At 43.8% G+C, this 23,920-nt stretch overlaps 2 protein-coding genes across 4 annotated transcripts; one reads left to right on the forward strand and one right to left on the reverse strand.

Annotated features, from left to right (window-relative positions):
• Positions 1-118: 118 nt before the first annotated feature.
• On the reverse strand, positions 119-9,749 carry LOC110984048 (protein phosphatase inhibitor 2-like). The gene is made up of 4 exons (XM_022243843.2): positions 9,604-9,749; positions 7,525-7,722; positions 6,760-6,863; positions 119-4,966 (listed from the first exon to the last, which is right to left on the reverse strand). The coding sequence occupies exons 1-4, from the start codon at positions 9,684-9,686 to the stop codon at positions 4,743-4,745; spliced, it is 609 nt and encodes a 202-aa protein (XP_022099535.2). The 5' UTR covers positions 9,687-9,749; the 3' UTR covers positions 119-4,742.
• Positions 9,750-10,262: 513 nt separating this feature from the next.
• On the forward strand, positions 10,263-23,651 carry vcpip1 (valosin containing protein interacting protein 1). 3 transcript variants are annotated; one of them, XM_087131081.1, is made up of 15 exons: positions 10,263-10,378; positions 11,393-12,293; positions 12,440-12,568; positions 12,733-12,863; positions 13,447-13,558; positions 14,305-14,523; positions 15,287-15,374; positions 16,617-16,760; positions 17,661-17,850; positions 18,054-18,365; positions 18,744-19,061; positions 19,552-19,750; positions 20,037-20,183; positions 20,442-20,629; positions 21,034-23,651. In XM_087131081.1, exons 2-15 carry the CDS (start codon positions 11,426-11,428, stop codon positions 22,099-22,101), a joined length of 4,113 nt encoding a protein of 1,370 aa, XP_086987207.1. In that variant the 5' UTR covers positions 10,263-10,378; positions 11,393-11,425; the 3' UTR covers positions 22,102-23,651. The 3 variants fall into 3 exon arrangements, with proteins under 3 accessions (XP_086987207.1, XP_022099478.2, XP_086987208.1); XM_022243786.2 differs by lacking the exon at positions 11,393-12,293 and having other exon boundaries at positions 10,321-10,378; XM_087131082.1 differs by lacking the exon at positions 10,263-10,378 and having other exon boundaries at positions 10,385-12,293.
• Positions 23,652-23,920: the final 269 nt, after the last annotated feature.

The raw sequence follows: 23,920 nt of genomic DNA on the forward strand, positions 1-23,920 counted from the left end.
AAATGCTCTAATAGCACATAATTCGACAGGATACAACCGTGATTTGGCCCACAAAGGCCTGGCCCAAATTTTGAACCAGGATTGACGTAAATCAGGGAACGGTATACAACTAAAGATATAATTTTCAGTTGTTTTCAATAATTTTATTTCGATCATCGCATTAGTTGGTTACAGCAGTCTCCACATGAGCCAATAGAGGGTTAGCCATCTTGCAGGCCAGTGCTTTTGTTCCACAGGGAATGCACAAAGGAGCTTTCCCTGCGGAACAAAGAGCCACCCTGCAAGATGGCTACTATGCAAAGCCTCAATTCACGTGTTTAACTTGGAGCAATCAGCCACACATTTCAGATAAGAAAGGAAAAAATGTGGGCAATGTTGGCAGTTGAAAAGAGGGAAAAATATTAAAATAACCAAACTGTACTTGCCCACTCAAGCATTCAACCAAACTTGCCAACTGTTGCATGAAAATGATGATTAACTTGCTCACTTGGTGAAAAATTAATCTGCTGGTCTCATTTTTCAGAATAGAACAACTGCTTCAGAAAGCTCAAACTGCATGTATTTCACACTAAAATTCTAACTTAACAGAAACTTTAGAAAACTCATGAGACGGAACAAAACTTTGTGCTCATTTCATTACATTCCAGACATGCCACTAATGCACGAGAAGGGCGATGTACATCATGCACCACCAAATTAACCTTTGCTGCTGTAGATAGCATGGACATCTTCTTTGCTGATCGTTTATAAAATAGGCAAAGTTTATTGGCAGTAAATCACTTGCTTAAACAGCAGCCATGTGACACAGTGGGCAGCCACATGTTTAATGTGTACAGAGGGTTTGCATGGCTGCCATCTTGTAGGCCAGTGTTTTTGCTCCACATGCAATGCACAAAGGAGGTTTCCTTGTGGAACAAAAGAACTGCCCTACAAAATGGCTACCATGCAAATCATCTATAACATAAGCCTTTTACATTTTTTATGTTTTGCTTTATAAATTGCTGATTTTTTTTCCACAGGGACTTCAAAAGTTTTCCCTTTGTTTTCTCTTTTGACAAGGGGTTCACAATTACTGCCGCAAACTCTCAATCGTGGTGACAAATATGACACTGTAACTGAATTAACCAAACCAACCTACAATGGTGAAAGGAATATGTGACTAACTTCCCTTTTTTCTACTGATGCTCGTTAAGAATCATATAACAAGCAAAAATTACTGAATAAACTTACAAAAGAGTGGTGTTTGGAAAGCCCATAATTTAGAACACAGAGACAGGAACTGTGTTATTCCTCAGTCTGTGGTCAAAGGCATGGTTACAAAAGTAAGACTGCCATATTTAGGGGCATGCACACTCAGTCAAAAATGTATGGACAAATACAGACATGACACTGTGAGTGCAGAAGGTACTGATCTCTATGCTGTTGCAATACATCAGTTGTCAAATGGGCATGGCAAATGAACATAACATAATCATTTTTGACAAAGCCTTGATATGGCCAAACATATGCCCAAAACTGTCCCCTTGCGTATGTCAAAACTATCCACCGCTGAAATTGACATCTATCCGGTCAAGTTCCAGCGGCCACACCTGAATTTTAAATAATGCATTCATCCGCAACAAAAAATATACAAAACATGAAATTAAACAAATTATGCATATATACATACATCACATGTTCTCATTTTTTTTGCATAAATCTGTTAGCTGCTTCAAAATGACGTCAGACATTACAAGGCAATGGCAGAGAATTCTTTCTTCACTATGAAAGTGAACTGGTAAACATACACTCTGGATGTCATATTGTACACTGTACATTTTTTTTCAGGCTTTGAAAAGACAACTGTGTCACCAATACCAGAGACGATTCACTGCATTAGTACAAAAACACACCAAGTACACAAACTGTCTACCTGTACCAGCCCCCAAAGCAACTATGCCCAGTTTCACAGAAGATATTGCCCATTTGACAGTGCGTACATTTTGGCCGACAATCATTCCCAAGAAATACGCACCACACTGCCCTCTGGCTGGTAGTGCAGTCTTTGCTCCTTTCACTTTACCAGCAACTTACTGGATAGAGTGTCATCCATGGTATCCTCACCTATAGAATTTTCGTTCCTATACAAGGGTCTGAGACAATTTGACGCAAGTGCGTAGCATCACACTCTTCCGATGAAAGCTCAGAATGTATAAATCTGTTCTCATTTCCTTTCCTGTCGCTACCACTAACTGGGATTAGTTTCCAAACCAGATTCAGCATTGTTGAAATACCAGAGACAAACTTGGCTTTATACCATTGCTGTACTGTTACTTAATTAACAGTGACTGCTCTTATCAAGTCTAATATGATTCCTCACATCTCAATGCAAAACACACCATTCCATACCAATAATGCACTGGAGTTTAAGGGGCAGTGGTAGATAAGTTCAGCAATGCATCAGAGTCCAGTTTTCAGTTGAATGGGCAAATGTGATTCAGTAGGATTTGAACTTGTGACCTCTGACCTTTACTGGCGACTTTGGTGACCAATGTGTAGCAACAGCAGTAACTAATGCCAAAATGTAAGCTCCATGCATTACTCAGAGACGGAATTGTCGGGAATGTTGGCTTGCTGATTGGGAGCAATGACTGCGATAAACATATTGAAGTTAACACTCTGCAAAAATGGTCTACGTAAGCTTTCGTTATCAGTGCAAATATGATCCCCAACATTTGTTAAACCTCCTCTCCTTCGCAGCACAAGGATGGAGACTCATGCAAGACTGTGACACATGCTGTGCACTGAAGTTAACATGCATCTCTTTGGCTTGGCAAACAAACTAACTACTGAATCTATGGCCATACCCAAATTGGGCACTACATGTAGCATTTAGGACTGTGGCTATTCACCATAACAGCCAATGGTAAAAAAGCCACAGCCACAGCCACGACATCTCCAATTTCAAAATGGCTAATTTTACTATATCTATGTTGAAAAAATCTGCAGCTTCTTTTTACACGTGAGAGAGAATTCCTCGAAGTTTTTTCTTTAAAAGTAATACAAATACAAGTATGTTTACAACATCCCTTTCAATAAATTACTCATCACACTGATTCTTACACTTAACATCATGCCTTCTTTTTAACAACAAAAAATTTACACCGTGTTTCAACGGTTAAAAAATCCAGAAATGGACCCACTCATTGACTCTCCCGTTCAAAGTTAACAAAACTGTGACTTGGGCTTGATCAGGCTGTCTTTGAGTTGAAGTTGTCATTTAACAGATTTGCTACAACTTGAAACTGACCTTGCATCTTACTTGTCAAGCCCTGGCAAAACTAAGCACACACAACAAAATGACATTACAACTTGAATATTGGTCTCGAATTTCCAATGCAATGCACCCGCAACATCCCATCAATCTTTCAATGTGGGGACAGAAAAGTGTGCAGTCTGGGGTTGAAATCTCCCCAGATTGGGGTATCTTTTGTCTTTTATTTTATTTCAAGGTAATTCCATAAATCAAGGGTCCAATATTTTTCATGTCCCTGTCACATGACATATGATTTTGTAAGTTCAGAACACACTTTCTGATTCGAAGAGTGATGAATTTAATGCAAATTACCTGCCAAACAAATAGTAATAGTTTGAAATCAATTCCGGTGATATTTCCATGTCAAATAGCAAACATCGAATGTAACTGGGACATGAAACTGTAACACTTTTGGACCCTTAATTTCTGGAATTACCCTTCTCAGAGCTTTTGGAAATGTGATGGCTGGACAAAAGTATTGGAGCAATTACATTGTACATATTTGCAAAAGGGAAAATCTTGTGCAGGAAGATCAGTATTACGTATCTTTGCATGATTCCCTGCACATGTAAAATTTGGCACTGAGCAGTGTGAAAATACATATTCATGAGGATAAATGTCATTCATGAATGCGAAAGATAAATATGAATGTCATTTCATGAATATGTATACACAATCATGAATATGAATGTTATTTAAACTTGGGCTCTATTCCAGTGACAAATGGCAGCTGCCTGTCTAATCATGCTGACCATATGTACCAGCTTTGAATATTGTTTATCTCGAGGTTTGACAAATCCTAGTTAAATTTAGGTACTAGCTACACTGCGTTTCAATATCCTTTGCTTGTATCAATAGTGGTTTGTAAAGTTGAACAACAATCTCAACATTCCAAGAAATTCTCAATATCCACAAATTTCCCAGAACACATCGTGTACAATACACTGCACATGTATGCTTGTAAAAATCTGTATATAGCTACTTGGAAAAAAATGCACTCAAAGGATGTATTCTAGATTGCAATACATGAGTAGTATTTGGCAACAATTCTTAAATACTACAGGGAAAATTCTTGGCAGTCCCGGTAAGTGCTACTGTGCTGGCACTAAAGTGGTAAATATTCAGTGTGGTAGACCCACCTTCACAGACACACAGGAGTGTGGTCCACGTGCCGTCCAGGCTAGAGCCGGAACAAGAAGTATGATTATACTGGACATTGGCGCTGAGGAATGCAGCTAAACAGTGATACTCAGGCCTGTGATTAATATCAAGGCTGCTTTTTGGGCATTGAATGGCGTATGGGTGAGATCACACACTCCCAATCAGACCAACTGGAACTGACTAGTTTTATGACACTGGATCCGGGTCATACGGTATGTACAGAGTTACCTGTAAGTTGCCTTCCTGCAATACCGAGGAGGGGAACAAATATGGACGGGGAAGAAAGTCAACGATTGACTTCTGACGAGTGCGCGTCGTCTTTACTCTCTTGGGTCGTCTGCTCCTCGAATCGCTGCTCCTCTGCCTCCCCCCTCCGCCGCTCTTCATCCTCTTCCTCCTCCAGACGTCTCAGCTCCTCCTCGTCCTGCTCTATGAGCTGCTTGGCCAGCTTCAACTTGGAGGCCTCGTCGTAGTGCTGCTTGCGGTGGAGCTCAAACTTGCGCTTCCGATCTGGATGAAAAGGGGGTGGGGGCAAAAGCGGGGAAACTGCAGGGTCAGTTGCTCGTTCAAATCCGACACAAGGGTACGGCAAACAGTCACATTAATTTTGTTTTTCAGTCAGAGGCAAGTGAATTTGATCATTTGGTTTAGCTTTCACAAACTGACAAGTTGACCACGACAGGCCCACTGGTTGAGTGGTTAGGAATCAGCACAATAAAACCAGGAGGATGACAGTTCGAATCCTGCCTCAGTTACTGCCTAAAATTTGTCCCACAAGCTCTGGAATCACTGAGCATGAAGTACTTGTAACTTTAACCTGAAGATGGGCAAAACTCATTGAGCGAGCAAAGGCCACAAAATGAGTCTGGAGGACACAGTTTTATTTCCTCTTTTTCCACTTGCCTTTAGCAAGTGTATACTTTACTCCTCATTTGGAGATAGTGTAATTTGACCACCAGAATTAGAAGCCATTACTGCGGTGGCACAACGCTCGTGGACAGGTGGTCGGGCACGTTACATGCCTCTTCGACCAATAGGGTGTCCTGATTTGCCTAATGTACGTGCGCGTCAAGCTGAAGAATGTGCGAGTGAGTGCGGTGCCACCGCAGTTATGGCGTCCAATCGGATTAGACAGTACCGTACAATATGACGTACAAATGAAAGTGGCCATTTTGTGTGTGAAAATTGGACAATTCCTACAGATACATGTATCTACCACACAAGTTTTGTCATCAATCTAACAAAATGAGTCACAAGTCCTTCAGGCCACTCTGATCTACAGGCCTCTTTCATATTGTACATCAATATGAAACCTCAACATTTTTCACCAACTTAACCCCTTAACGCCGCATGCTTTTGACCGTCACTGCTGGGCTGCGGTATGCCCAGTATGCAAAGCTCTGTCCAGCAGCAGGCCCACATTGAAACCGCAGCTGCATGGTGAATAGACTGTATGTGTGGTATGCACTAATCCTCACACAAAGCTGCGGCTGTCGACAGTTCCATGCGAAGGGATTTATGTCCATTATCATCAGGATGGTAAACTTAGGGAAACATCGAGTCAAAAAGCTCAGTTTTCAAGTGGAAACAAAAGCAAAATAGGGCTGTCCCAAATATCCGAAAACCGAATATTCAATTAATTGTCGAATATTCAAATATAATTTTTTTAATTTGAATATTCGAATGCAAATTTATGAAAAGGAAGGGAAAATTTTCTTTGGTTTTAAATGAGAAAAATTGCACTATGGAAGCTTGTTTTAAGCAGAAATCTTACAACAGTTTGAAAAGTAAATCATTCATTAAACAATTTAAAAGAAACAAAAATTTTCAACAGGGCAAGAAGTCTTGTTCGTCTCTTAAATCTTGCTAAATAGTGGCTGGAGATACTCCTAGACGTGAGAAGCTATTATATTGATCATAATGTACAATTGTGCGTGTTATTGCAACTGATTTTGTATATAGATTGTTCATCAACAATCTGCTGGTCGGTGCAACCAAATATTTGGATATTCGATCAAATAGAAGGTTACATATTTGAATATTGAATTATTTGAATTGACTCAGCCCTAAAGCCAAACTTACTAAAAATGGCCTTTATTTATTGATGTCTGACTCATTTACTTTACTCTAACCACGCCAAGTCCCACGATATCCATCAACAGGCTCTTTCTGTGAAATTTTACTGATGTGGGCAGTGAACAAAACGCCTTGTGTTCTAAATGTTGTATTCTATTGGCTTCAGCTGGATGCCTGGAAAAAACCAGAAGGGGACTGGGGTAAAAGGAATCCTATCTTTCCCTGACCTTGGGCCTCTGGCGACATCAGATCTTCATCCTCTTCGTCACTCTCGTCCTCTTCCCCAGGCTCTTTGTCCCACCACCTCCTGTCTTCTGTGTCCATCTCTAGTCTACAAGGAAATTGAAGACTAATTGTAATACAGAGTGTGGCTCAAACTTCAAAAATGAATCAAAATGCATTCAGCGTCGAAGCATTTAGGTTACTGGAGTAAAACATGCCGTATAATCTGAGGATCTATCCATTTTCTTTCGCTGTTACATGTATCGGGACTGTGCAAAATATGAACTCCCCCCCTCGAAAGGGCAAGCAAGAAAGTGATGGCTAGAGGTCGGACGTTTTGTACATGCTAACGATAAAAAACCAAGGACAACCCCCGATATGACCCAAGAATGCGCATAGTTCCAGCAATGTGTCATCTTGCCTCTCTGTTCCACCTCTGCAGCCCGAGTTCGATTCCTGGTTCAGTCCACGTGTGGATTGGGTTTTCATTCCGTACCCGATTCCCTGGGTTCCAGCCAGAAATTTCTTCTCTGGGGTTTTCTTCCCACCTCTTAAACTGCAACTGCTTCTTACTGTCCCCCCCTCTATAGATGTGGGTCATTTGGCGGCTACCTGAGGCACCCTTGTATACCATTTGCTCGACCATAATTTAATGGCTTCATTGTACTGTGCCTTTTTATACAACTCTGTGCGACGTTTGCACATTATAACTGAATAAATGACAGTACCCCTCCTCCAACCAATCCCCCCCCCACGAAGACAATGAATACCTGTCAGCAAGTGTTCCGGAGTCCAGGACCTTATCGTCTTCAGTCTCGCTCTGAGGGTCAGCGTCAATGTCATCCTCGTCCGGATCTGTGTACTTGTTGTAGGGCGTGTCCGGCTCGTCCACTTTCATATGGCCGTAGTCCTTCCCCTCCGGGTGGAAGGTGGCCAATATGTTCATCTCGTCCCACTTGATGCCATCCCTGTGAGACAGAATTCAAAGGCAGAACTTAATGTTTTTCCGCTACCTGCCCACCCTGGTTTGATAAATCGGCAGAATCATAACAGAATGAGCATATAACTCAATGTGGTCAAAGCTGCCGAACGTTGCACCCCTCAAGAAGCAGTCATTGCCATGGGCGTGCAGACACCGCATGTTTATTGGGAATGGTCTGCTCGGCCGATGGGACGTGACATCGCCTCCAGGTATATGAACATACAGTTTGAATTGCCAAATGAAGGAGATGGTGACTCTGAGCTCGGTTGCTGAAAGCATTTCCGATTTGAATGGGAAAGTTCTCTTTTCTTCCCATTTGTGCGTTAACCTTACCATCATCATTGGAATCTTTGATTCCCACTGAATCCTACAGTGGGCATATTAGACAGTTTCAGGACAGTTTGGAAGTGAATCCAACATATTTTTGTGATTTTGATTTGGGGTAAAACATTATCATAATCATATTAAACAATAAAACCTAGTAGTAGTACAAGCTATTTTGAGTGAAATCGAATAATTTTTTAGGTATTAGGGAATTACGGACATACATGTAACTTACTTTTCCTTACAGTGGTTAATAACTTAGCCATCAGAAAGTGATAAAATGCCCAAAAAGTCAAAGTTAACAGTGGAAATAGTGTTGTGAAATTACATGACATGTATTGGTTATTGACTATTAGTTAATGATTATTGGTTATCTTTAATATTACCTGTTAGCGCGCGTTGCGATGATCAGTGCGTTCACGCTACCTTTGGAACATTAAGGCCTGCACTGATAGTGCATTATACATCACTGCCACATCATGCATGCAAGCCAGAATCTCATGTTAACAGTGCGAATATGCTTGGTCCCGCTAGCGCCCTCTTGTGGTGGATTGCGTTAAGTTGTTTTTGCCACACTACGTGCCGTATTTGTCCTTTCTTATGTTTTTCCCATTAAATGTTATGGTCAAATGGTTTTTACTTTGTTTTTAGTTAAAAACAAACCCAACATGTGTCAATAGTCATTCTAGATTAGACATAGTAAGTTTGTTTTGGCGTTGAGAGTTGTTAGTTCAAGTGCCTACTCGTAAATCTGTGTGATCGTCCTTTTACAATTACAATGCCTCTGCCTTCCGATGGACAAACCCACCACAATCAATTACTTAGAAAACACTTGTCTTAGAATTTTCCAGACTAGACTCATAGTCACAGGGTTTGTGCACAGCGTGTCAAGCGATGCCTGTAAATGGAACTCTTTCCATTTTTAATAGAAAGGAATGCCTACATCATGTACAAAGGGTACATGTACTTGGACTTTTTGTCCAACCATGTCTAAATGCTGAAACAAAAGGCAATTTGTCGAGTACTAGATACTCAGATTTGTTGGACTAGCGCAATCATTTTAATGAATTAACCCCACCACTGCCCACCAGACCACATCAGTACATGATCAGTGATTGATCTGTTGATGATGTGTTACGTTCCAACTACAGCTTAATGGGACTGGTCCAACTACAGTTGATTCAAATTCAGAGTAGGCCTAGGTTGAGAAAGTAAATTCTAGTTAAAATTCTACAGAGAATATGTCACTATGTGGACAGGTGGAGACTGGCCAGCAATAGTTGGTCCAGCCCAACTGCAGCACCAGTTCTTTCTTCTTTCCTTACTGCAAAAAAACTCCATAAGCAGGATATACTGTTGAAGATAGTTGGGACAGACGCAGTAGTTAGGGCGTATGATGGTCATGCATGTTACAAATAATATGATTATTGATGGCCATGACGATCAGATGATCAGACATTGTCAGATGATGCCCAACTTTTTTTTCCAATAATCTGATCCAACGGGAAACGTAAGCTCCAAACATAAAGTTTCCTAAACTTACTCGGGCTTGTTAGCGGGATCTTCGTAATGTCCAGAGGCCTTCAAAATGCCCTTTTTAGGATTTTCTGACAGTTTCTCTGCCATGCTGCGCCCAAAGTCAACAAAATCAATGCAAATGTATACAAACACTCGGATTCCCAGCCCTACTACCACTATAAGATTGTACAAGAAGTCTGGGTTTTAGACGGTATACATGCTTGTGATGGCGCCCTCTAGTAAAGTCCATCCAACTTCTCCTCTCAAATTTGGGCTTCGTTTCATTCCCCGCACCAATTTACATCTTTGTTCTCTTTTTATCCCCTCAAAATTTACTCTTAATAAAACCTTATCTGGATATAACCTATTTATCAAACAAAAGAAGTATCTTTTTCTGATAAATTTTTAGCATTACGGGTCTAGAAGTGATTTCAATGTCGAAGCCGCCTAGTAAAGAACAATTCCGAGATTTGGAATCCTTCCCGTAAATCAGATAGTTAAAATAGACTTTTCTTCCAAAAATAGACTGTGCAGTTGATTTACCAAATTGATTGATAGCGAGCCTAATCAGCTAATACCTGAATACCAATTCTTACTTTCACTCTGTATGTTTTACAATAGCTTATCTCATATGTATATATCTTAATTGTCTAAAAATTATTTTAAAGCGGAAAGTGAACGCATCATCTTGCCCACGGGGGGTAATTAAATAGGTATGAGGTCAAACTTTGCATAAAAGGTCAATGTACAGAAAGAAACATTGCGATTTTGGCAAATGACGACACGCACTCATTTTTCTGGTAAGTATAGCCCGAGAAGCTAATTTTAAAAAGAATCTGTCGATGTAAATGCACTGTCAATTGCTGGTACCATTTTATGTGGGGTTTTGGAACCATTTCCATTGAGCGGTATCGATTTATTTAGAGTGTGTTTTATTTGACCAATGTCGAACTCGTCTGCCGCGCCGCGCCGCGCCGCGCCTGTCCGTATCATCACCATGATCATGATCACCCTGCTGGTATGGCTGGGGTAAATCGTTATCAGATAAATAAGCATATTTTTGCCGTATTTGCAAACACACTTTAAGCTTCTAGTGAATAAGATGGGGTTATCTCTTTACTTATGTTGAGCTCAATATTGTCTGACAATTCTTATTCCTCCATGGTCTGACACGGTGAATAATGATGTAGCCTAGGCCTACATGTACATACATGATGAATGCCATTAATGTAGACCTGTCTGCCTGTGTCCTTCTGTGTCTTTTGTTTCATATCGTGCGTAATGTCCTTGCATCAATTGATTGATTTCCAGTTTCCAGGAATTTTGCAACAGTTTAACAGGTCTTGATGGATTTAAAAATTCAGTCTGATAAAACTGAGAACTTCCAATACATGGTCCAAATTTTGAAAATTTACCTGTATGACTTTGTAGATTTTGTAAAACAGTAAGATGCATGCCAAATTTAAATATCCAATGAGTGCTTACTTTCAACAAAAATATTGGGGGGGGGTTGGTTAAGATTATTTCACACCTGCAAATTAGTGTTTGTTTTTCAATTTTTTATATACTACTGTATACATGTATGTAAAAATGATCACCAAGAAGAATATTTTAGTTATGATATGGTGTTTAAGAGAAAATAATATAAGTTCTGTAAAGTATTGTTTAAGGATGCCAAAGAAAAGCATACATACATATTATATTCTTTCTACATTGCAGGATTTTGTGTTTTGTGGTGCAGTGCAGTAGTTTTTTCTCGTCCAAAGAAAAGATTTGCTTTTCCTATTCCTACTTTTTCTTTACTCTTTAATGAGGACTGAGGACAACTGAGCCTGCCTTGGAACAAGATGCTTTCACGATCATCTTCCCAGATTGAGGATCGGTACCGCATGCTTAGCGGGTATTGCCCTGACTCGCAATGCCAAACTAAGCTGTACTTCCCGTCCTTTGACTCCAGCATTGAGTGCACAGGCTGCGGGCAGCGGCACGAGCGCGGTACCCTGCACAACGTCCAGGAGGTCACCGACCCCGAGGTGGCTCTCCACAACATTGTGCGCAACCTGCTGGTGGGCAACGCTGCCCCTAAGCAGACAGCCGACTCGGTTAAGGTCCTGGGCCTGTCCAACTACCATTGCAAGCTGCTCAGCCCGCTGTTGACCCGATACGGCATGGACAAGCAAGGGCGCGCCCAGCCCCTGTCCGCCCTCAGCCAGGGCGCCGAGGTCTTTGACTGCAGTCTGCTGGGCGGCCGGGCCTTCCTGCTGCAGCCCGAGCATGTCGGGATCATGGGCTATGGCCGGGACCAGACAGGCAGCGCCAAGTACCTGCGGGACACCCTTGAGTTCATCACCCAGCTCAACGGTAACCAGGAGGTCCTTATACCCATCCACGCGGATGGGGATGGTCACTGCCTGGTGCACGGCATCTCCCGCGCGCTCGTCGGTCGAGAACTCTTCTGGCACGCCCTGCGCACCAACCTGAAATCACACTTCCTATCCCACATTGCTCAGTACAAGAACCACTTCAAGGATTTCCTGACAGAGAGCAGCGAATGGGCACAGATCATTACAGAGAGCGACCCCGATTATATGCCAACAGAAACGGAAGCTTTCGGCTTGCAGAACATTCACATATTTGGCCTGGCAAATGTCCTACATCGACCGATTATTCTCCTGGATTCACTTCAGGGACTTCAGAGTTCTGGAGACTATTCAGGTACATGTGGTCTATGTCATCATTTGACTGTCCCCTGAAAAACCAAAAATACAGAACTCTGCTTTTGTCCAAAATATTTCAGAGACTTACATGTTCAGTTCAGTTTCAGTTTGGCTTTCTGACCCTAATTTGTCTGTGTCCCTCAGGAGTGTTTTTACCTGTGTTTGTCCCCCGCGAGGAGTGCTGTGGCAAAGATGGAATGCTCAACAAGCCATTGTGTATTGCATGGAGCAGCTCCGGACGCAACCATTTCATTGCCCTGGTAGGGGTGAAAGGTAAGGACTTTTCGTGGGTGTGTAATTTGCTCTCTGCAGATATGTGTCAAAAACCCAATGCAACAAGGCCCCACAGTCTGAGAGACCTGTTGTATGTACCCAAGGCAGAAGGCTGGAACCAATGCCCTGAAGTACCCAGTTTTCATTGGTTGAAATTGTGACAGGTCGCCCATTGCCACGCCTACCCAGGGGGATGCTAACCAAAGCCTGGGGGGCACCCCACGAGCTGATCGACACCTACATCGAGTTTGACAAGGACGACATGTGTACGGTGGGCGGAGATCGCTCCCTCCCGGTAAGAATGTTAGGGAAGAGTCTCTTGTATTCTTGGGCCAAACTTGTCCATTTGCTATTTCAGTGTTTCCAAGTTTAAGATTTTCGGAGTACATTCCAGAAAATAGCTTACATATTTTCATCAGCTCACATATCCTGCGATATGTAATGCAAGCGGTTGGTGCCATATAAATAAAAAAACCAAACTTTGACCTTCCATTAAAATTGGAAGGAAAACAGAATAGTGGAAATCACTGATAATCATTTCAGTGCTTGCCATTAGAGAATGTGCCATAATTGTATTGCACTAGACCCTGTCTCTCATTTGTAGGAGGTGAGCAGTCATGAACTCTTATACACCTGACAAGATAACTGCGGGGCTCATCTGATAAGTAACTGAGCGCTATCCCCTGCTATCACTAAACAGTGCAACGTCCAACTTGCTGCATTTGCGGTCTTTGCTGATAAGCACTGTATTCAGAAGGTGTGAATTATGTCCAACTAGCCAGAAAGTACATACGGAAATCAAGAAATGCTTTTAAATTTCTAACAGGGTTACATGTATGTGCTTTTTTTCTGCTCCCCTCCCCCCCAACACAACCCAGGACAAATATGTACAGAGACTTGCAGCCGCCATGGAGGAGGTATTTGTGGAGAAATACAGTCTCCACCCGTCGGTGGTCGCGGATGTGCATCACTACATCTACAAGCGCACCGGTGAGAGCATTGGTCCAAGTTAAACCCTTCCCACGTTGAAGCAGTTTTGGCTTCCCCTCCAACGAAGGGCCGTGACCATAAATGGGCAAAAATAGAGGTCGTGCATTGCTAACTTCTCCATAGCATCTCAGAGGCTGTGTTTGTCATTGATTTCGTTACAACGAATGCACAGAAGGTTTACTCAAGCCTATCCCAGTGACACAAAACTCTTGCCCTCAGCAGACGCGTTAACGCACCACCTCTATTGCTGCCATTTGTCTTGCAATCAGTCATTTTGCCATCCTTCAAAGAGTCGACAGAGACTTCATACACTGCAACTGCATTTTAAATTTTTCAAAAACAATTTAAATTTGTTTATTACAGATTTCTGTACTTCACGGCTTCTGCTTCCAGAACTTGCCAATTCAATTCTTGCAAAAAGTTTCTTTACTTTTACTGAGGAAATACAATTTGTCATGCTTCAACTCCTTGTCTTATTCCATGTCTTATATCCTTCCCTCATCAGATGAGAGTTTAATTGTACAGTATTTTAAGAGGTTTTTGGCACTTTGCGGTATTTAAAGAGCTTCTACTGTATTTTATGATTATTCACTGATCCAACAGTTGGCTCCACCTATTTTTTCACAGGGTTTTTAATTTGGGATGATTTCCACTGTTTTATTGTGAAACCTTTGAGAAATGTTTATTCATATTTTCGCTATGAGAAATGCTTCTTCGTATCGCACGAAATAAATGCTGTGTTGTAGGCGTGGTGGGCGTGCCCCAGAACATCATCATCGAGAACACCCGGCACGCCCTGGAGCACCAGCAGCTGTTTCGTTGCCTGCTGTGCAGCGCGGTCTCGCAGATCGAGAAGACCAGCGTGCCGTCGGGCTGGCTGGGGCGGGGCGGGGAGCTGTACGGGCTGGCCACCAAGCTGCACGGCCGACTGATTGAGGGGAAGGTGTACACCTTTCCTCTCCACGGTGAGCTCTGCGTGGGGTCGGGGGTCCCAGGAGTCACGGGAAAATCCCGGAAGAAAAGTGGTCCTGGAAAAGTCAGGGAAAATTGGGAAAGAAATAGGTGTTCCAGAATTCTATTGTCAGAGGAAAAAGTCAAGGAAAAGTCACGGGAAAATTGGGAAAGAAATAGGTGTCCCAGAATCCTGTTGTTAGAGGAAAAAGGTCAGGGAAAAGTCACAGGAAAATTTGGAAAGAAATAGGTGTCCCAGAATCCTGTTGTCAGAGGAAAAAAGTCATGGAAAAATCATGCGAGTCCTTGCAAGGGTTATTTTTGATGAGCTGATGTAGTCGCACAATAATGATAAATTTACAGGATAAATCCTTGTCGATATCTAGTAATGGCTGTGGCAGTCTTCCAGGTCATAATACCAAACAACTTTTTCTCTGCAAATTGGCATTAAATGTAATGGAAATTGTCATATTTTTGAGTCGTAGAATGTCCTGGAAAAGTCATGGAGTTTAGGTTTTAGGTTTCTGTGGAAACCCTGTGAATGTTCAGCCTTGTGCAGTTTTTAGGATTAAATGCAAACTATTTTTACTTGTTTGACCAGTAATTTACATTACTTAAGTACATTTGAAAAGTTAACAAATGTGGCCCAAACTGCCCCAGCCTCAGTGTTAGCCATATGCTGTTCAGGCTTGAAACCTTCAGTGCTATGGATGCTTGTGAGGACAAGAAATCGTAACCAGAAATCACCAACATTGATTCTGATTCTGTTTCTGCCAGAGCTGAATTGCACCTACGATGCTGTAAAAGACGAGCTGGTTCCGGATCAGTCCACCATGAGACCATCCCAGTGTGCCTGGTGTCAGGGGTAAGACCGGTTTCCACTCAGTTTGTTTTTAAATTCCTCACAGGAATGTGTTGGGATCATGCAGAACCAAGAAACAATCAATCAGGGCCCGAATTTCGACTTTTTGGGGGGGCACTGCTATTTGGCCTCAAGAAGTGGGACATGTTAGGGGGCACCGCGGCTAATAACGGGGGGCAACGAGGCCAAACTTTCTAAAAAGGAAAGGCACTGAGGCCAAGGTCTAAAAAATTCTGTAAAACAAGTTAGGAAACGAGAAAAACAAAAAATGGTGTTCTTTGTGCTTGAGCTATCATATTTAGATTTTATAACTATCATATTATCGAAAGCAACAGGCACATTTTCTGGCAAAGGATTTCTTAATTTAGAGCAAATTGATTCATAAAAAAAGACTTTCAGTGATTCAAACCATAGATTAAACAAAGAGAACATATTCTGTTTCAATTTTGACGCATCTTTTTCGACTGCACTGTGCAAGCTTACCGACCGAAACCCCCTGTGCCGTACAGTTGACCAACCCATTACGCCACAGAATAATCAGTTATGCACATGTAGTTGAGTGTGCTGCGCGCGCGCATACGTGATCTGAAACTAACGGGAAAAAAGACCTAGCCATAGCTGCAGGGGCCCGTTGGGACACGGCTTAAGTCCATGTGTGCATGTGCCAGCCGGGTTGCTGCACATTGTGCCAGGCTATGCTGGCTGGCCCATGCACCCGTACGTGCCTACAGTAAATAATCGTCCACCGAATGTTGGGCTGTAGAACGAATGACACGTACATTTATATATTGTAAATCGAAGCCAGTCACAGTGCAGGCGAGCCTCATCGCCCGGTATGGTACGCTGCGCTGGGTCTGCCAGCTCGACTGTCCCAGCCATATTTGCACCCGATCCCATGTGGCAGGGAGACGCTTGTGACAATCTCTATAATGGTTAAATACAGGACCAAGGAATAGTCGATCTCTTTTTATGGTTAAATGCAGGACCAAAGAACAGTCAATTGCTATTATGGTATAAAAAAGCAAAAGGCTACCAGCGTAAGCTAGGTAAGGCAACCTGCAGTTGACTTGAATCCCAAGGTTGGGATGGACTCTTCTTTGTCGTTTCATGTCAAGGACACCAGGGCAAGAGTCTGTTAGGCTCGAGACTAATCTTTCCCGTGCATACCAAGAAATTGCTCTGCACTGACAGCTGTACATTCCATACCACTCGTGTGGTTTCAACATAGACCGTCTAATCTTGCAGAAAGCAGTTGCGTCAGATTCGAACAGACGGGAGTGTCGTCTATTTCAATGGCGACCGCACCACCACCCCAGCGCCCAAGACCAAGTGCAACTGTGGTTTCAAGCACTACTGGAACGGCATCGAATATGACAACAACCCATCAATGTAAGCTGCCACAATATTCCCACCAACAATTCAGTTCCTTTTTTGAAAAGAAACGGTGTATAGTGCTGTTCAATTCCCATGACGGTTTACAGTTGCTGGTAGTGCCTCTTGTGTCTCACCAATCATGGTCCCAGGTTCGAATGCAGCCAGGTCAAACCCCATCATTTGACTGTGTGAATGATTTCAAAAGCAAGAGTCCAACAACCAGTTGATTTCTTTCTGGAGTTTACAATACAAAGAATGTGATATCTTCTACACAATGGAGGATTTAGGGAGGATTCTGGACAGCTCCTATCAAAAATTAGCCAATGAGAGAGGCTTGGTAAATGTGAACCACCCTAGCAAATAGATCCCCAAGTCGCCAGAGCCACTCTGGAGTTTAGACCTTTAAACAGCATCTTGCAAAGTAGAAATAGCAATCCTCAACGTTTGTCACCCAGGTAGTCAGGTTGGTGTGGGGCTCTTTCCTGGCCTATCACCTCTGCGATCCAGGTTCGAATCCTACCCAGGTCGGCATGTGGATTGGGTTCTCAGTCCCTGCCTGATTCCGTTGGTGTATTCCCTGGAATATTTATCAAGGCGTTTCTTCATTGTCATCTTCATCGTCACTTCATCCTGTAATTGGCGCTAAATGTGCTGTTGGATGAACAGATATAGATAAATGAAATGAAATAAAGTTTTGTCAGGATACCAACATAAGTGATGCATCAAAACTAGAGAGCGCGGGTCACTCCTTCTAATGTAAATTACAACATAATGACCAGAAAAAGAAATTTGCGATCTGAACACAATAAAGAATTTGTTATTGGTTTCCTGCAGAGTGAAGGAGTTCGAAGGATTCAGGGTACTTCCTTGCTAGATAAAGATTTTTATAGCTTCTAGGGTTTTGCCCGTTAACAGCTTCACCGTTCCCTTGAAGTGGAAGGGCCTGTCCTACCTGGAGGAAGTGCTGTGGTTCCAGGACGAATCGGACCCAGCCCTGAACAGCAACGCCTATGACATTGCCTCGGCCCTGGTCCAGAAGCACTTCCCGGGGGAGTTTGGCAGTGAGAAGCTGGTCCAGCAGGTGGTAGAGACCATCCTGCAGAACGTGAGTGGCTATGGACGCCCCCCCCCCAAAAAAAGCGACTACGTGTGGAATTTTGCATTGGTTTAATAATGACAGTTAGAAAGCAGCCCAGTTTTGCTTAGGCTAAATCTCAGTTGATGCTGAGAAAGAGTCATAAAATTTATTTCTCCATATTTCTAGCATGAAATTGTTACTCATTTTGTTTTTGTTTCTGCTGTTTACAGACTGCCGGACAAGAGGAGGAGTTCCAGCCAATCAGCCTGAAGGACATGCCAACCACGAGCACTGCCGACCAATCAGCCGCCGGCTTTGCCCCCGCACAGGGGGGCGACACTCCCGAACTCAAGCGCGGTTTGAAAGGGGATGCAGGGGGACACACTCCCAAGCACTCCCGACCCAAAGATAAGGATGGCCATGCAGGAAGATCGGCATCCCCCGCGAGCGGACGTAGTTCACCTAGGGTGGGGTCCCCTGCAGAGAAGAAAGGAGGCAAGCTGGATGAATCGCCGTCCAAGATAATACTGACTGGACACGCTGTAAGCAGAAAAACTTGGAAGAGAGTTGAAACTTTAAAGGTTCCAAGGCCTGTTTGAATTCAGTGCAAATAAAGTAATTTTAAAAGAAGCGGTACAAGGAAGCCTCACTTTCTAGGTGTATAGATATGTTGTATAGATTGTACATCGCTTGGCTGGTAACCGATGTTTGCATGGCTAATACTGCTTGTGGACCCAGGACTCTCTCCATGGGACAAGAAATTCACAATTATTTTTTGGAAACACGTCATGCACTCCGGAAGATTCCATTTTTATGGACCGAGGATGTTTATTTCTGAAACACTCTTTCCAAATTTCCTTGGTGTTGTTAGATAACTGTAGTGTAATTTGAATCGAAAATATATGGATCTCGATTTTCAGGCCAAGACCCTTCACAAAGAGGAGCTTACCATGAGCGAAGCGGAGCGAAACCTTCGCAAACGCATCCAGGATAAGGCACCTGTCGTGCAGCACCATCATCCATCACTGGAGGAGTCAGGAAAGCAGCCCTCTCCCAGCACGCCCCCAAGCGGCAGAGCACCCACACAGAGGGAAGATGTCGTGCAAGGAAGCCCACAAGGTGGACCCAAGGAGGAGATGGCCAAAGCAACCGACATTGCCATGGAGACAGTCGTCCAGGCAACCAAAGAGCCACCGAAGCAGAAGAGGATCCGACTGACATCATCAGATGGGAAGCAGGTACAAGAAGATTTCCTTGATCCTGCAAAGGCCTCCTATGAAACTCCAGCTAAATATTGAAAAATCTGGGAATACAGCTTTAATAATCCTTTTTGTTTCTTGACGGATGATTTTTGCCAAGATTTTCATCTTTTTTGGTCTTCCACTTGTCTTTATTCACTTCATACGGGTGTTTCACAAAAGCGCGCTTCCAAGAGTTTGCAACGTGTCGAGCAATCACAGTGCATGAAATCTGTCGACCCAATGCGCGTTTGGTAGGGGTTCACAGATTCCGTGCACTGTGATTGGTCAACGTGTTGTAAACTCTTGGAGGCGCACTAATGTGGATCGCCCGGATTGATATTCAGTTTTCTACTTTCATCTGTACTTTAAAACGTGTTTTTTTTGTGGATATCAAGATTTCTTGTATTCAGTAAAAGTGCATCTGCTTGAGACTATGAGACTGCTTGAGACCTGAGATTTATCTTCTTTTTTTTCGGCTGGTGCTCAGGCTACACTGGTTCTCGACCCCAGCACGACATTCGCCCAGCTGCAGGCTAAGATCGAGGCTGAGTTCCACATTGAAGCAGCCGACCAGAAGATACGCTACGGCTTCCCCCCGAAAGAGCTGACCGCCGAGGAGGACCAGGAGGATCAACCGGTGCCCCTGCAGAACGGGGACAGGGTGACGGTGGAAGTGATATCGAAGGGTGAGTGCTTCGGGGCCGCAAAAATGCAGTTCCTGTTTCTAGACCAATCCTATGACTCAAAGTGCACTCTTGAACTTGAAGGAAAGTCGCAGCATCCTATCCGCCTTGAGCGGGAACAAGAGAGGGCATTTTTGAAATTGCAGTGACTGTCCTTGGGCACATGCGCGTTTGTCTTGGGGCGCGCTGAGCCTGCACGATCCATCTTGTCTCATTTTCTTTTCAATTCAGACTTGAACGTTCTGCTCATGGTCACTTATGTTTGTTTGTATTTTTTGTGCGCAATCAGTACAACCCATGGAGGTAGGACCGTCAGAGCATGGCCAGCATTCCCTCAGCACCTTGCCGGGATCTTCCACTCTCATGGAGGGGGGAGGCAGATCACTGAACCGGGAGGAAATCATGAGGGGCATGGAGAATTTGCAGCAAGACACAGGTGCAGTTTCAGATTAAGTAACGGGGCTCAAGATACAGCTATCATGATAGCCATGGCCAACAAGTTTGCCAGTGATGCAGATTTTTTTTTTCCTGCATATGCTCTGTCCCTGGAATAAAATGGGTATCATTGTCTACCATTTCTACGGCACCTGTGCTTTTCCAAATAATATTTGGGAAATTTTACAATCATATAATCAGCAGAATGACCTTTGACTTCATCTTAATTATGCTGATTTATGTAAACGCATTCAATCAGGTGACACCCTCGACCTCCAGCTCTACTCGCTGAACCTGATGGCCACCCTGATGAACTTGGACATGTGGGCTTACGTGCAGCAGAACGCCACGCTGTTTGAGAGGGGTGGTCTCTTCTACGCCATCGTGGAGAGGGACTTGGGCCTGGCGGATGGTAAGCACTTCTTGCTGCCGTCAATACCAAACAAGGTACGATTTAAAGTCGGTGTACCAACCCCCCCCCATTTGGAAGTCTTAGCCCCTCCCCTTTTTTGAGGGTATATAACTTGGGTTTGGTTTAGTATTAGGTACAAAGTTTGGGCTCTGAGATTTAGGGGTGAGGGCTGAGTTATCTTGGAGTAAGGAGGGAGATATCGTTAGCATATTTAAACAAAGTTTGGGTAATCTGCATCAGGTGAACAGGATCGATCAAATCCATTTCTCAACCCTGATAGTCCAGAACCTCACAACAGCTGGAGAATATTCACAACTGCTAAGCTGAAGCTAACTTTGATGCAGAAGCTCTGAGCGAACAGTTTTATGGCACTTTTTCTAGTGTTTCTAGCCTTCCCTGATGATAAGTGTGATTTTCTGTTTTCTTCCTTTCTGTCAAGAAATTCACTTACAATGCCATGGAGGACCGCATTGAGATTTGCCTGGAGCCCATCGGACATTTCCCCATCAGGCCAGGGGTGGATGATTCAGACAGTCCATCCACCAGTCGACCTTCTCCCAGTAGCACTGACCCGGAAGACAAGGACCGGTCGGAGTACATCACGAGCGTGCGGAGCAAGCTGAAGGCCGGCGGGAGCGGGGTGGTCACCACGGGTGGCAAGCAGGTCGGAGGTTACAGGGCATTCTCGGGCCACGCCCACACTCTGAGTTCGGGGGGACAGCGGTTGGACGGGGGCACCAGCAGCAGCAGCAGCAGCCAACAGCAGGAAGGATGGGAGATGCCACGGTGGACCCAGTACCAGAGGGAGTTCAAGAAGCTCTTGGATCGGCAGGAACAGCAAGCACCCGAGGCACAGCTGTCTGGTAGTGGACAATCATCGGAGGCTGTTGAAATGCCACAGGGGTCATCTGTAGAGCAGCTAGGTGTCCTGGCCCAAGAGCCCATGCTGTCAAATCAGAGGGCAACGGAGGGGCAGAGATTAAGACCCACAACTCAGGAAGGACTCAGAGAGGAAATCATGGACTCTTCCATTTCAGATTCCGGAGAGGGAAGGGCAGGAGCCACCGATATATCGCATGGCACTGTAGACATTGCAAGCGGCAATCGTGAAACGGAACAGTCCAAAAGCAAATTAGAGGAGGGCTCTACAGAGAGGGGCATTCCGATGGAGGTCAGCAGAGAGGCGTCCGTGCAGCAATGCGCCCCCTTGTCAACCCTCCCCATGGAAGTGGACTCAAAGAACGACAATCTCCAAAATACTATCACGGTTCAGTCCTCCCTGCCGGACAGCCGTGAGAGCATCAGTGATGACGCAGCACCAGCGCCCACCCAAGAACAACGCCTCCCTGAAGGCGAACCAGTCCAAGCAACAAGTGAACCCAAGGACGAGGGCATGCCAGTGTACGTCCCCAAGAGACTAGGACCAGGCTATACGGTTCTCGTCGAACAAACCCCGCCAGGGGCATCCACGCCGAGTCCAAGTGACGAGCAGAGTCACGGAACATGATGAGAAAACCCGCACAGACTCATAATCAACTCTTACAACTTAGAATTTATTGAAACATGCAAGGCTGCAATGCATGTAATAACGTCGCCGCTCAATTTGTGGCTGACACCACAAAACTGTCACTAACTGCATCGTCGTCGTCCCTGTATCGTTATGCTGACATGGTGAGCGAAAGATGGGGGGCGGAGCCACCTGGTCACCGATTGGATTCGTCTTTGTCGAGTATTTGTATGTATTGGCAAGAATTGTTACATACTGTTAGACGGGATGTCACCCCCCAGCAAGATGACTATCTATGGAGTGGTGAAAATTAAGCCAAGGTTCTGTAGCAGCACAGTGTGACTGAACGTATTCAAAATGAAATCTCCACTTTGTTATAGCAGTCCTAGGCTGATATCTGTAAATAATGTACTGTTTTCACGCCAAGGGGAAAACCTCATAAGGTTACAAACAAGTTGATCACAAAAACCTGCTAGAAATGATTACATGTGTGATATGAACTGGTTACATGTATGTTTTTTTTACTCGTGGAATGGGCATGAACGTTGCTAGCTGTGAACCGTCAGGGGTGGGTGTTTTTAACAGAAATGATGAATTTCGGCCAGAGACATTTTGAATCACATGCCTGCTCACAGAATGTGCATCCTCTCCCAAATACACATTTAGAATCGGTTCCCAGCAATCCAAAATTGGCATTTTTATCCCAGCTGTTGCAGGAATTCACTTGAACGTTTGCATTCTACCAATACCAGCGGGCTTGTCTGTGCCTATCTCCAGCGTCACTCGTGTAGAGCTGAACAAAAGTAATTTTCAGTGCTTTGCCCATTCGTGTTGGGAAAGCTGATTCGTGTTGGCAAAGCTGATTCGTGTTGGCAAAGCTGATTCGTGTTGGCAAAGCTGATTCGTGTTGGCAAAGCTGATTCGTGTTGGCAAAGCTGATTCGTGTTGGCAAAGCTGGCCTTTTAATAACCCATTTTATGTGCACTGTTGCCTGCAGCCCACTAAAGAGTAGGTCCAGTTGCCAAATGTGTCTCACAATGTAGTCAGTGCACTTCCAACTAAGGCACTCACTTGTCAACCAACGAGCCAGTGTGCCGGTCCTCTGTATCTTTTTCAGTGCCAAAGTAGGGTAATCCATGATGCATCTTCAAATCTAACAGCGCATTGCCAACATACGCAATCTTTTGTGCACATTCAACTAAAAATCACAAACATTGGTAGGGTGTTTGTACTTTGCACTTGTGGAATTCACCGCAACCCTCGGGATCCAAAGTTTAAGAAAGCGCAAAAGTTATGACAGTGCACAAAAAATGTTGACTGTAGTGTCATCTTTTAACGATTCTTCAAATTGTCAACTAACAGATTAGCCTTGACCATGGCAAATTCAAGCTTTAAATGTGTGTCTGCCTGGGCTGCATTGCTACAAATGATAACAATAAAATTAACACTATCAATACTTTATTTCTACATCCGACCTTTGCAGAAAAGGTCTTGTGTAGCTAATGGAAATGTTCTAGTGATCTTGTAGCATTTAAATCTATTCATCTTGACTTGGTGTCTTGTGTGAATATCTTGCATGTTTGCACTCCCCTTTACCCCTTGACCTTTATCTAGCCTCCAGCTTTCTTGACCTTTCCTTTTGTCATTAGGCATTCGTCAATGCTTAGTTGATTCCGTTTGCCTGTTTTTCCCTATCTACTGGTTATTTTGCCTTTGAGAAAGATCCTGCTAGGATCGAAACGTCAGGCCCTCCATATTTTGTGTTCGCCATAGGTGTAAATGCCGTGGATTTGGTAAGGGTGTAGTTTTTGTTCAGGTT

Source organism: Acanthaster planci, linkage group LG21 (genome assembly GCF_054643075.1).
Source record: "Acanthaster planci isolate LZ-2023a linkage group LG21, COTS_SCS, whole genome shotgun sequence".
Classification (NCBI taxonomy): Eukaryota; Metazoa; Echinodermata; class Asteroidea; order Valvatida; family Acanthasteridae; genus Acanthaster; species Acanthaster planci.